Source organism: Scomber japonicus, chromosome 6 (assembly GCF_027409825.1).
Source record: "Scomber japonicus isolate fScoJap1 chromosome 6, fScoJap1.pri, whole genome shotgun sequence".
Lineage (NCBI taxonomy): Eukaryota > Metazoa > Chordata > Actinopteri > Scombriformes > Scombridae > Scomber > Scomber japonicus.
The window spans coordinates 18981506-18996208 of NC_070583.1; the positions used below are offsets into that span (position 1 = coordinate 18981506).

The following is a 14703-nucleotide window of genomic DNA, read 5'->3' on the forward strand; positions in this document are numbered from 1 at the left end:
CATCGAATCATCTTCTGTACGCTACTGGAAAACTTACAACCAATCAGAGCCTGTAGGGACCAGCGTGAACACATCCTTTTTATGAACTTGCCTTCCAATGTATTTAGCACACAATCTATTGCTGCTTCGAACAGTTGCTGCACATCCGTGGCCACCATGCTGGATGTAAACAGAGTCGCTCTACAGTCGTCATCGCCTTGAGCCCCCCTCCCCGTTCTGTGATTGGTTCCCTATCTCAGGCGAAGATTTTGTCTTGGTGGCCATGCTAACTTTCTGAGCGAACTGGAATGTCGCTTGAATGAGAGCATGGGTATACCCAGGCTAACTGTATACAGTATAGTATGTTTAATCCTAAAGTCACATTACAGATTGTTCACAGTAGCAGTTCAGTCTGACATTGTTGCTACTGAGAAAGAATTTTTAGGCAAGGCAAGGCAGCTTTATTTATATAGCACATTTCATACACAATGACAACTCAATGTGCTTTTACATAAAACTAGCATTTAACAGTAAGAATTGGAAACAAAAAACATAAAAACATGCAATTTGAGAAATAAAAATAAAACCAAACATTAAAACATACAATTAAACCCCACCCCACTAATAGTAATAAAAATATAAAAAATAAAAACAAAGTGCAGAAAAATAGGAAGAATAGAGCATTAAATATAAGGTTGTACTGTAGCATAAAATAATGATTTTCTTTAAAAGGACATAGAGTGCAAATGGAAGATTAAAATGTAAAGTGCTTTAAAAGAGCTCAATTATAAGCACAGGAGAAGAGAAATGTTTTTAACCTGGATTTAAAAATATTCACAGTTGGGGCTGATTTCAGTTCTGCTGGTAGTTTGTTCCAGTTGTGTGCAGCATAACTCGTTTTTTATTATTTTAAGTACTTTTACACCTGTGTGTGTGTGTGTGTGTGTGTGTGTGTGTGTGTGTGTGTGTGTGTGTGTGTGTGTGTGTGTGTGTGTGTGTGTGTGTGTGTGTGTGTGTGTGTGTGTGTGTGTGTGTGTGTGTGTGTGTGTGTGTGTGTGTGTGTGTGTGAAGCTGAGAGAGCCGGAGGTGACCTCGGGGGGCTGGTCCAGGGCCACCAGACACCCGCTGGTTCATCCTCTCTCTGCTCTTCTCTGACCTTTGACCTTCGGGTGAGAAGGGGGCGTGAGCCAGAAGCTGGGAGAGTTTATTATTTCCTGCCTCTTCTCTCCTCCTCTTCTCAGGATGCCATCAGAGGGAAAGAGAGAGAAAAGGTGAAGAGAGTGAGGATGAGGATATGAATAAAGCATCTGTGTTTCAGTGGAAAGATCATAAAGGAACAAATGTGCTTCTAGCATCTTTCCAAACTAGTACTGGAACTGCAACTCAGTTTGTCAATCAACAGAAAATAAATCCGTGATAATTTTGAGAATGTATTGATAGGTATGTGTCATGTGTTTCGCAAAATATGGCAACATTTGCTGCTTTTCTCTCTTTTATATAATTTTAAGTCACATATCTTATGGACTGTTGGTCGGACAAATACTTAAAAAACTGTGATGGCCACTTTGTCTTTTCAAAGTTTTGTTAGAGACTTGAATGTCATTGTAGCTCTACTCAAACTGTAATCCACTGGGACCCAGCAGTCGTGCTGCAACCTTGAGGGGAGGCTAAACAAACTGACCTGCTTGATTGTCAAGCAGATGAAACAATGTCTAGATTAGAGAACTAGTGTAAGAAACCTGTTCAACTTCACTGATCCCACCCAGACATCATCCTTTTAATTTGACCCACCCTTCAGCCCCGGTCGTCCCTTCCGCTAACATCTGCGAGCCACTGAAGCGCCAGTGTGAATATCACAGCTGGACGGCCATTGTCCCTCCGGCCTCAGGCTCAAACCCTGGTTACCAACCAGGAACCTGGGATCAAAGCCTGCCCGGATTACTCTTAGAAAAAGGAGGAGGAGGTGCCACAATCGGAGGGGGTCGGGTTGAAAAGGATAGAGGAATGCTCCTAATTACGTGCCCTCCACTCCTTTTCTGTCTCTCCCTTTGGCTCTTCTCTTGTCTCCCTGAGTGTGTCTGGGCCTGCACTTCAAGCTACAGTGAACCTATGAGGAAGCAACACAGTGTGACAAGAGAGTGATATTAAGAGTGAGGCGACAGTCACTCTACAGCCCTCCATTAGCGGGAGACCTCAGCGGCCCAGTGGGAGAGAGGGGCAGGGTGGCAGAGAGGCTGGACATTCCAGCTACTGTTTAGACACTGAAGTGGGTGAGAAGAGAGGGTCAGAGGAGAGGGTGGGAGATGGAGATCAAGGAGTGTGTAAAGGGGATGTGTCGTGAAGATTAGAAGGATTGTCGTGCAGGATTTATTTGGAACCTAATAGATTTTTCCTACTAAGGTCCACCTTTTAAATCCCCCCGCTGGCTTGTTTTGCCTGATCATTTTTCTTTTTCTCGTCCTTTGCCCATGCTGTCATGTTTCTGTGCAGAGTTCTGGTTTGATGTGTTTCTCCCTCTCTTCTGTGTGTTGCAGGTTTGTTGAACAGTCGAGGGCGTGCGTGCTGGGCAACACGGCTGCTGGCAGGGGTCAAAGTGCACCATGGACAGTGGCCTAAGGGTCCTCCTGTCCACTGTGCTGTGTCTCAGCCAGTCCCTGCTTATCAGCTGCTCATGTAAGTTGGTGTCCTACTCTGAGTGTCACACGGATGGGAGTGGTGAAATCCGTTTTCCTAAAATAACTTCCTAGAAGGTTGCTGTATGATATCTGAACTGGTTGGAGTTATCAAACAGCTTTTAAGTATCCTTCATGCTCTATTCAACAAGCAAACAAGCTCTGATAAATTCACTGTATACTGCCTACCCAGCACCAAATGGGAGATAAATAGTAAGGTGAGAATCGGTGAGGTAACAGCGGGGTCAATATTGGATCCATGATTAAGTATGTAGACCAAAGCATAACTCCAAATAAATGTGCTTGTCTGCTTGGTTCTGTAATGGGAAACTTTGCTACAATATTAGCTTTTACGGTAATAATTTGCATTATGATAAGGCATGATGTGAAGTTCTTCAGCCTCTAGTATCAAAAGTCAAGTATCACAGCTTTAAATTCATAACTTGTGATATTTGATATGTTTTTTCCTACTCATGGCTTATTATACAGTTCTTACATCAGTGTTTGGTAGGTTTGCTCAGCAGAAAGGTAAAGAAACAGATAGTTACTATGATAGCCATAATGGCAGCAAAGCAAAGGCTATTTAAGCTTTTATTAAGAGAAAGGAAAATGATGTTTGCATTAATGGCATAGTTTCATATATATATATATATATATATATATATATATATATATATATATATATATATATATATATATATATATATATATATATATATATATATATATATATATCATATATATATATATCATATATATATATATATATATATATATATATCATATATATATATATCATATATATATATATATATATATCATATATATATATATATATCATATATATATATATATATATCATATATATATATATATCATATATATATATATCATATATATATATATATATATCATATATATATATATATATATATATATATGATATATCTTTTCAATTTGTATGGCAAAAACAACAAAAGCCTCAGTTCGGTTCACCCAAAATACAAAAAAGCCCCCAAACGTGTGTTTCTCACTTACTGTAACACATAGTACATAGAGTTAGATTAAGCTGTCCAGGTTTTGAAATATCAGATTTCTTTGAGCACCACAAATGAATTTCTGTTCAGCTTTCTTGAATTAAGGTGCAGGCAAATCTATCTGCATGTTTTGAAAGCAGTAGAGGTCAATGAGAATGTAGTCTTATGTGATTTGAGTTTATTGACCAATGACCACAACAATACTTATTCAACATTCTTAACCTGTTTTTTTTCTCCCCTTTTGTTTCCTTATCAGCTCAATATCTCTCTTTCCGCTCTGAGCCCACCTCCTTGGTTCAGAGTCATGGCTCTGTTGCTCGTCTGCGCTGCTCAGCAAGTCCTCCATCTGCAGCGATTTCCTGGCGCTTCAGAGGTCTTCCCCTGGACCCTGACACCCTGCCCGGCATGGAGATGAATGGAGGTTCCCTCACCATCTCCTCTCTTAAGCCCATCCACACCGGTGTCTATCATTGTGTGGCACGCTTAGACCACGGGCCGGCTATTGCCAGCCGCCATGCACGTGTGGCCATAGCAGGTACGGATGTAGAGAATTACCCTTTTGTTCATACTTCTGCTCACTTCAAAGCGACCGGGGAAAGAAAGAAAGGGAGTTGCTTTGAGAAAAGGAAGGCCATTTTGTGAGTGTGCAACACTTAAAAGAATGGCTGTCCTCAGCTGCCTGCTGCTGAGTGGCGGAGGGAAGGAAGCAGTAGGAGTATTTTACTCGGGCACCCTTCCAGATGCCTCTCGACCGGTATCCTTAATGAGCCTTGGGCTTTCCTGTGTAGTGTGTTATGTTCCTGCTGGGATGCTGCTTGCCGTTGGACACTACACTAAGGGGTTGACCCTGATCTGGAGCTGTATCAGACATGAGTAGAATCACTCACTCCAACAATAAACAAACCCAGTGATCCAACACAAACATCATGACCCAAGTAGCACTATTCGCCTTTGTTCGGGCCTGCGCTGATTCTCTGCACATATTAAAACTCCAATATTCTGCATAGAAATTGAGTTTAACTTAAAGACTTTTCCTTTTCTTTTTCTTTGTCCTTGCAGAAATATCAGAATATGAAGATGGCCGACGGCGGTCATTATCAGTGCAGGAAGGCAGCACTGTCCTTATAGAGTGTCCTCTACCGCACAGTGTCCCTCCAGCCCTGCCTCGGCTAAGGGTACGAGGGGAGCGGATAGAAGTTTCAACAGGTATGTTTTTAAACCAGAAACCAGAGTATAAATGTAAAAGTTTTTTCTTACGTTTTTTTCAAATAATTTCTCTAGATATGACGATACATGCTGTAAGACATGCTTTACTGTTAATATCGTTCATATCTCATGTTGTATTAGCACATTTCATTCCTGGATTTGACATTTATTTGATTTTCCAGAGAATATCCTTCTTCACAAAATATATTAATGTCCATACAGTATATAATATGCACCATGTTTGAAGAATTCACTTATACTGCTCACCCCTTTTGGATAAAATATTGTGCTACCACTGAAGCTGCTTTCTCCTTCTCTTTTCAGATGACTACCTAGTTCTTCCATCTGGGAACCTCCAGATTATCTCTGTTTCAGCCCAGCACCAAGGCATGTATAAATGTGGTGCGTACAACCCTGTTACCGGGGAAACCGTGATGCAGCCTCATGGTACCAAACTCTCAGTCAAATGTAAGTCAGATGACATTTAATTGAAGTATCTCTCCTTGCTTTTTCTATTATTTTTGCTAACACACCTTATTATTTTTTTGGATAGATTCAGATACTTCCCCACCTGTGCAGATAGTTTACCCCACCACCCCCGTGACCATGTTGCTGCAGCAGTCACAGCCGCTCACATTGGAGTGTATCGTGTCTGGTAGCCCTGCACCAGCGGCTACATGGTTTAAGAATGGCAAGACATTCACACTGGGGCCTTCTCACCAACGACAGCACAACAACCTTGTCTTTGTTACGGTGACGAGGGCTGATGAAGGAAGTTATACCTGTGCTGCTGAGACTGAGAGAGGAACTGTGATGAGTGCCAACTATACTGTGAATGTTCTTGGTAAGAAAAGGATAAGAAATAGTGTTTTTTGTGTTTAGACTTTATGCAACAGAGACATTAAAATTTAAGTGGCTCTTCCATCCCTCCCTCTATAGAACCTGTGTCTGTCGTGGAGGGCCTGACCAACCAGCATGTCTCTCCCGCCTCTTCCACACGTTTTACCTGCATATCAAGAGGAAACCCCTCCCCAAACATCACCTGGATGTTCAATGCTGATCCCATCACCCCATCACACCGATTTCAGATCTTCGGGTCCTCACTTGTTATCACAGAAGTGACACCGCAGGATGATGGCGTGTATCAGTGTGTACTGGACAATGGAATTAGCTCGGCACAGTCATTCGGAGTGCTTACAGTGCAATCAGGTATGCCTCTATCAGTCATGTTATAATGATTGAACATGCAGTCTATAAAATGTAAGAAAATAGAACTGAAATTGACATCTTTTAATAGCTTGTTTTATCAAATCAACAATCCAAAACCTAAATATATATTATTTATGATTTTTTTTAAAACTTCCTCAAACCAACTGCTCTCCTTATTACACTTTCCCCTCAAAACAATATAACACTGGATACAGTGTTGCGTGACACTTTGTAACACTTTCAAATCATGACTAAAAACTTGTCCTGTGGGTTTGGACAAGACATTTCCTCATTGTGAGTTTGTACAACGACAGCTGATACCAAAGGAAGCAGCTCTAGAGAGGTGACATGAATATAAATTGTTACAGAAATTCTTGGTAATGGTAATGGAAAGGGTTAAGTCCTATGGTTAAGGCATCTTACCAGGCGGGATCTCTGTAGGCCTGCACATACAGTATCTGTAGGGAGTCCTTGCACTGTGAGTGTAAGTGTGTATGTGTGTGTGTTTTTCTGAGGGCCAGTAGGAGAGGCTTGGCCAAGGCCACCCTCCTCCTGAGCCTTGAACTGAGCTTGAGTGTGAGAGTGAGCTTTGTGCACGCCGTCGGGGATAAGCCCCCGGACGCTGGAATGTAAGGAGTAGCCGTGAAGGGTTATGACGAGGACCAGACCACCCAGCTGTCAACATCATACACAACTGCCTTTTATTTATTAACACATCACAAACCCCCCTCCCCTCCACCATGACTCTCTCTCTCTCTCCCCCCTCCAAGCCTCCCCTCTATACGAGGGCCCCATTACTCAACTCGCCCCTCTATCTGCAGAATGATTTATACAACTACATGCGGTACATAGGGAGTACAAATCAGACAGGATTGGGCGGGTTCACTGCAAAACATTTGCTCCTCAACAGACCACAGGAAGAAGGATGGGATTTATCCAGACCCCATTTATGCACAAAAAACTTATGTGAAGCTGATAAGAGGGATATACCCGGCAGAGATAAACACTCGGAGGTCAGTTTGTGTTGGGTTGTTTTTTGGGTACCAGGTACCGGAGCTTATCAAATGCCTGATGCGTTTAAAGTAAATGGTGTTGCCAGTGTGTGTTTTCTGTTGTTGTAATTAGTCACAGGAAAAGCAATCTGAAATATGCTCGCTTTTAGTGTTTTGGTATCATTGTTTCCATCACTGTGACAACCACCTGCTTTCATCAGTTTAGTTGAATGTGCCACAGGGGAGATGTGGTGTGGTGTCCTTCTTCCTGTCATTCCCATTAGCACTTACTGTGCTCTCCAGTTTCCAGATAGCGGGTCTACTAGGTTGGCCAAGACTAGTGCTGGAGTTGATATTTCATCAGCTGATTTAATGAAAACTATTCAACAATTGTACTTATTATTTAAGTAATTTATCAAGCAACAAAGCCAATTATTCTGTAGTTTTATCTTCTGAACTTCTAATATTTCTTGCTTTTTTCTGTTTTTAAATCACTTTATATTTGATATTTCGGGTTTTGGACAAGCAATTTAAAAAAAATCACTGTGTGCACCTTCTGGAAATTGTCATAGGCCTTTTTTCACATATTCCTGATATTTATAAACCAAATTATGTGATTAATTGACAAAACAACTGATAACTTAAATTTATAATCAAAGTAATCATTAATAATAGTCTTAATTGCAACTGCTACCTCTTCGCCACAACCCTAATAGAAAGGAGATCTTCTGATGTCTATAAAAAATACATCCAAGTCCTTAAGTGAGTTGAGCTCAGTCCAAACTGATGCTCTCATCTCTGCCAGTAATCCTTTGTGATTTACTATCCCATTTACTCCCAGGTGTTCTTCACTAATGGACTGAGCTTTTTTTCTGGGAAGGGCCTGGCAGCATATTTCTGTCCAGGTGTAGTAGCACTTACTCAATAAAGATATATCACTCCCCTCCATCAGATGGTGAAAATGCTGCCCGTGGCCTTAATTGCCTCCTCTCATATCTCAGTGTGGTGAAGGAGGAGCCCCGGCCGCCGTGAAGCCATGACTCAGAGCCGTGGAGAGGCGAGAGTGGTGCAGGGCAGAGTGAGGGACAGAGCGGGAGAGTGTGTAGGACTGGATGTAATGCTGGGGTCTGATTCTCTCCGGTATTTTAATGGTTGGTGTGTGGAATGTGTGGCAGCTGGCCACAGTCCCAGGATCAGGCCTAGTGTTACCAGCTCTGGGCCTGATTGTTTTTACAAAATGAACCAGTGCCGCACACACACACAAATAAAACCTGCCCAAAAGTGGACTCAGTTCCTTGCACTGTGTTTTTTTGGTAAGCCTTGCTGCTTTGTCCTACTTATTCACTGTCATGGTGCTCTCTGACCTCAGTGGTGTGGCTCAGAGTTGAGAGGTCCCTGCTCACCTAGGCTGTGCTCAGCGCTCCTCCAAACGTCTGTGAAAAAATTCCACCACGAGCTCTGCCAAAACAGTGTCAGCCATAACGAGGCTCACAGCTTGCATAATTTGCCCAGGTGGACTGCTCTGGCTCTGGCAAAGATTTAATGAAAAAAAACAAACAAAGCGTGATTGTATGGTGCTGCAGATATCCAGATTTTCTTGTTATTTTATGTAGATTTTTTTTAATAGGGCTTGTTCCAAATGTAAAACTTTCCAGTGTTGGTGTATCCTCTGTGGACATGTAGTGCCACCTCACTGAGATATATTTAGGAGTGGAACAATTTATAGTGGCACAATATACTGCATACTAAAACATGAGTATATGCAGTGTGGAGCTGCAGTACTAAGTAAATGTGATGGGTTGATACTCCCAAAAGTTAATTAGTTTTATTTGCATGGTCAATTAAATGTCACCATATACAATTAGATCCTGCTGTCTGCTGTCTGATTTCATAGCTCCATCTAGACATACTTATTCATCATGTTAGAGATTTTTAGACAAATAAATTTGCTTGTATAAAAGCTGCTTTATGTCTGTTTGTTGTATTTTCAGTTAAAACCTTCATTAACGACCGGTGAAACCTGAATACCTAAAAAGTAATCAAGGAATCTAATTCAGTCACAGTTAGTTTTTATTACAGCTTTATTAAACATACTGTGTATCGTCTTTTCTCCCCCTGACAGATCAACTAGTAAGCTCCACCAGCGGTGTGATGCTGGAGGCTTCACCATCGCTCCACCCCATGCAGAGCGACGAGGGCCATGAGCGCTTCCTAACTGAGCAGGAAGGCGTCCACGACACACTCAACCTGCCCGTCGACCGCAGCAGTGACCGTCCCACTCCAGAGGCGCCTATCATCATCAGCCCGCCTCAGACTCACAAACCTGATATGTATGACCTGGAGTGGAGGGCGGGGCGTGATGGAGGAAGTCCGATCAATGCCTATTTTGTAAAGTACCGTAAGGTGAGTTGAGATGAACTGTCAGTAAACTAAGGGGAAAGTTATGAGCTGCTCTGCCTATTGTCACCCTTACTACCCTCTACTTAAAGACAGATTTTAGTGTTACCGCAAGTACATCACTTTTCCCTGAAGTGTTTTGCTGTAATTTGTGCATTAAAATAAAAAAGGTATGACCAGGACCTGGACTGAAAAGGTTGGTCATTTCCGCTTTAAAACCCTGTGTTTGCTTCAGTAATAAGCTCACTCTGACTATAAAACTGCAGCAATACCAGCTAAGACTTTGCTGGCAGCAGGACTCCAGTTTAGCTGCAGTTGGAAATTATGACAGAAATCTCACAGGCATTGTTTCGGAGGCCGTTCCCTGTTGTTATTCAGGCTTGAATGGAAGTGCGGGGGATTTATACCGCCAGATGATTCGATTTTGCTCTTTGTCATTTTAAGTCACGTGTTTGTATTTGTCTGTATGTGTGTGTGTGTGTGTGTGTGTGTGTGTCAGGTCGATGAAATGGGAACAGTGGTGGGGAGCTGGTACACAGTTCGTGTTCCTGGCAGTGAGAAGACCCTGCGGCTGTCAGAGCTGGAGTCCTCAAGTCTCTATGAAGTGCTGATGGTGGCTCGGAGTTCAGCAGGCGAGGGCCAGCCAGCAATGCTCACTTTTCGCACTGGCAAAGGTTTGTGCGACCACTGGCTTGTAACGAAAAATCCACATTTAAACACTGTTAAAACAACAGATATTTGTGTACTTTGCATTCCTGTGCGCATTAGGCTGGTTAGTGTTTCTTGTCATGACTGACCAATGGAAGAAAACCACTTTAACACCTTTTCCAACACAGGAAAAAATTTCAGCTGCCTAAAAAAATCAACAATAAATGTCAGATTTTGGTCTGTTTTGGACTCAACATTTCAGTCTGACATTCAACAGACATTCAGGAAGATATTTATTGGAGAAGAAGCAGAAACACACATCGCTTTCTCCATTGATAATAGTCTCATGAGAGTTGAAAAAATGCTAAGTACAGTGCTTTTTTTGAGTCTTCTTACTGAAGCAGAAGCAAATTAAACTGAATGACTGGAAGCAGTTTTTTTTAGTTTTTTTAGGTTTTTTTGAGACAAATAAAAATAAGAACAACCGCAAATGTTCTAAAAACTAACAATAATGCTATACCGCAGTAGGGTTAAAAAAATGTTCCTAGGTCAGAAATAAAATGTAAAATACAGCCAGGAACCACGGATATGATTGTAGCCCAAGGATGGTTCACAGAATCCAGGCCTTTTACCAAAAAATGCCAACCAGTCCAAAAGCAGGCTCTTATGTCCAGCTGCAGCTGGGAACACCAGAGCACTGCTACCACCCTAAGAACTGTCCCCAAAAAGGCGTGGTATTCTCAGTAAAATGTATCTCTCTACATGATGTTCGTTTCAAATCCTCCTCACTACCAGGAATATAATTCTGGTGGTAAATACCACCCACCCACACACAAACAATGAATTACTATGTAAAGAAGATGTTACTTTTGTGTCTTCAGTGGCCTGTTTAAAAAGCATCAACTACTAAATTATTCTTCTTTAATTTGTAGTTAAGAATCAATCTGTTAAAACAGTGGTTTCATATGCTTGTCGGGCTACTGAAAACTTAAATTAGACACTCACACACTAATCCGAACAACAACACAGTGTAGCTGCAGAGCTGTGAAGTGGAAAGCTGAGACCCACCCTGATAAAACGAGAACAGCTCCGGAAACCAGGACGAAATTTTAGATTTCAGAGGCAAGATCCGGAGCTGCTCCGTGTGCTTTTGGTGGAAGTGATATCCCTGAAGACCTGTTGGACCTCGTTTTCTTACACCCACCTTTTTTCTTTTTTCCCCTTTTTAGAGAAGAGCACCTCCTCCAACAAGAATCCCTCCAAGCCTCCCGTCGTCTCAATGCCCCCCAAAGCTCCGGAGGACAAAACCCCCAACACACACTTTGGAGTCGTCATACATGACAGAGGTAACAGAGGTAGGGGTGGACGCATTCGTTTAGCTTTCTGTGGACTCCTGTTTTGCTGCTGCACTCGATGATTGCAGGATGTTTCTTAAGACGCTATTAGGCTTTCTGTCGTGTAGGTATTACCGAGTGGATGACCAGACTGTGTTGAGTGTTTCACAGCTCAATGTTTAGAAGTGGTCTGCTTTGTTTCTTTATGTCTTGGGAGTACAAACAGTGAAATGACAGTTGACACTCTGTAATGACTGTTTGAATGAAAGATGTTGTAAGCAGAAAGCTGTGAGATTGTACACTTGACGCTTTGGGGTCAGATCTAAATGTGTTTGTGTGGATGCGTAACAAGAAGGCCTACTTTGAATTCACATTAGTCTTTTCACTAACCTTTCTCTCTCTTGCTCTCTCCTGCCCTCTCTAACTATGTGGCTAAGAGCCCAGGCAGTAAGTACACATTCCTACACGCCATGCTGCTTCACTGTGATGTGTATTTTTCCTTCTTTTTTTTCTTTCTTTCTTTCTCTGCTGACTTGTCCTATCCTTATATGAATTTGGATGCAGTGATGTTTGCCAGTTCTCGTTGCATTGTGATTTTAGTTCTTCACAATTTAAACACTGTTTTTTATTTGTTTCTGTCTCAGTACCCGAGGCTCCTGATCGCCCCACCATCTCCATGGCGACAGAAAGTTCGGTTTATGTTACCTGGATCCCGAGAGCCAACGGCGGCTCGCCGATCACGGCTTTCCGTGTCGAGTACCGGCGGGGCCGCAGTGCAGAGTGGATAGTGGCTGCGGATAATATCTCACCACTGAAGCTGTCTGTGGAAGTTCGCAATCTGGAGCCCGGTGAGCTTCCACATAGTTCAGATCTTTCCTCTACAGTTCAGTGAAGCATGACTCTTCTGCTCTGATAAGAGATTCTTGTTCCTTCCCCCCAGTAATAAAATAAAATTGGAAAAAAAACACAGATGTAAAATTACCATTTGATGCTGTAAGACTAGACTTAAAGTTTGCTTATCATTGTTGTCTTTTATTTTTCTATTTTGATAAGTCAGTCCGAGTTCAGCATCATTACTTATGAGAGTGAAACATTCATCCGGCTTATATTTCATCGACATAGATAATGATATGAACAGAGGCCTTTTTGAGACTTTACTTTGGATCACCACAGTTGTTTTGCAGCCTGGTTACCATCAAAATATTTGCAAAAAGTAGACAAAATACACTGTAGATAAAAACCTGTAATAAGATAAAATAATACAGGTGAACTAAACAAATTCATTGCTGCACATGAGCAAAGCAACAAGGATTTATATAGACTTGAGCAGCTTTCAACTGCAACTAAGTTATAACAATAACATTAATTATAAGAAACATACAACCACAACAACACCTGCTCAGCTCCTCTCTATAACATTGTCTTTTTCGTCTTATCCCTCTCCCAGGCTCCACCTACAAGTTTCGTGTCGTAGCCATGAACCTGTACGGTGAGAGTCCTCACAGCATTCCCTCGAAGCTATACCAGGTGCCACAAGCCAGCCCTCGTATCGCGGACCGCCCCGTGGTCGGACCTCACATCACATTCACCGAGGCCTCGAGCGACACGCAGATCAAGCTGCGCTGGACTGTAAGTACACCAGAGACGCATGACATCCAGTTGTGCCTCTTTTTCATAGTTTGCTGCTGTCTTCAAAGCTGTTTCTCCTCCTTCTTATCAGGCATTATAACATTTTGTTCACCAAGTTAATTAATGGGATCTCAGAAAAGCTCCAGCATTACTAAATCAAAGTCTGGTAGGTGCAATTTGAGGAAAGCAAGCTAGCAAACAGAAGTGCATGTAGAGAATTCATCCACACACATAAAAAGCAATCTAAAAAGACAAATATGAACATTGTTAGAAATAATCATACAAACGTATTATTAAAATAATTCTACTATTTTGCTTCACATTTTTTCTGTGCATCAAAGGATTATTACTTATGTTTTGGGCGCAATTACCTCCATTTAACTCAAAACAAAGTGTTTTAGATAATTTGGCTAAACTGTTGGTTTGTTTAAAACCTGACTGATCAGATTATATAAGGTCAAAATTTTGAGACTTGAATGTTTTGTTTTTTCTTTCAGCTCGCTTTCAAGTCACATCTCACAGCTGTGAGTCTAAGTCAAGTCCCAAGTCCTCATTTTTGAGGCTTCAATCTGACTCCTGTCCAAACACCACGTGTCAAATTTGCAGCTGTGGGGTAAACAAACAAAGTAGCATGACACGGAAAGTACAAGTACCTTACTTAAGAATTGAAGTACTAAGAATTGTACTTTGCAATGGGACCAGCTGGTGTCTGAAAAATTTGAAAAACTAATTGGGCATTTTAGTGGCTGGCTGGTGGTTCTTTGGCAGTGGAGACTCATTCAGACCTTTAATTGAGCAGCTGGACTGATTAGAGCTCTCCTCCAACAGAGATTAAGAGGCCCTATGTGTATGCGTTTTGATTCTGCTTTCTTCAAAGCTGTTTGTCCTCCTAACAACAGTTTGAGCTACAGATGGATGCAGATAGTTCTCCACATTTACTTAACCTCAGACAGTCAGTCTTATTATCTCCTGAACTTCAGACAGACAGTGCAATCAGGATTTCGCTCGGTGAACTGTACATCTGCTGATAGCATGGGTCTGCCATTAGTTTCTGGAAAGTTTCTTGCCTTTGTGTAGTAATTGCCCACCAGATTGTTGTAGTCTAACGTAATCTTTTTTTCCATCCCCTTCCAGTATAGTCCCTCAAGTAACAACAACACTCCCATCCAAGGCTTCTACATTTACTACCGGCCCACAGACAGCGACAATGACAGCGATTACAAAAGGGATGTGGTGGAAGGTGAGTGGAAACGCTAATTTTGATGTCTGTTTTCAGCACAGATTTAGCGTATGGATGATGTGGTGTGGAGTATTTGTCGACAGCCTCCCATCCTGTCCCTGATGTTGGGAGGGTAATGGATACTCAGTGTCAAGAGTAGGGTGTAGTGAAGAGAGGCATTTGTGCTGTTTGATTTATTGAGAGTGCTGTCCCTAGGCAGCGAGGCTCTCTAAAATCTGTTTTTAATAAATGGTTGGCAGCTAATGGCCCAGAGTTGAAATATGAGAGCAGGCAGAGGAGCGGGGCTCAGGTTGCTGCGTGGAATGCTAACAGTCGAGGCTGGTACAGGAAGGGAAGGAGGGACGTCTTTTCACTCCGCCC

The 14703-nt window shown here is 42.0% G+C and overlaps 1 protein-coding gene across 2 annotated transcripts in view; it reads left to right on the plus strand.

Moving 5' to 3' along the window:
* cdon (cell adhesion associated, oncogene regulated) overlaps positions 1-14703 on the plus strand; it is a 34847-nt gene that overhangs the window by 13296 nt on the left and 6848 nt on the right. The window contains exons 2-13 of one of the 2 annotated variants that reach the window (XM_053320544.1): positions 2514-2652; positions 3945-4223; positions 4748-4894; positions 5219-5362; positions 5448-5738; positions 5834-6103; positions 9218-9498; positions 9992-10166; positions 11370-11495; positions 12119-12322; positions 12922-13103; positions 14238-14343. In XM_053320544.1, the coding sequence (XP_053176519.1) occupies positions 2580-2652; positions 3945-4223; positions 4748-4894; positions 5219-5362; positions 5448-5738; positions 5834-6103; positions 9218-9498; positions 9992-10166; positions 11370-11495; positions 12119-12322; positions 12922-13103; positions 14238-14343 (2278 nt within the window). In that variant the 5' untranslated portion in view covers positions 2514-2579. The remainder of the gene's footprint in view (positions 1-2513; positions 2653-3944; positions 4224-4747; positions 4895-5218; positions 5363-5447; positions 5739-5833; positions 6104-9217; positions 9499-9991; positions 10167-11369; positions 11496-12118; positions 12323-12921; positions 13104-14237; positions 14344-14703) is intronic. The other variant, XM_053320545.1, reaches the window with a different exon arrangement.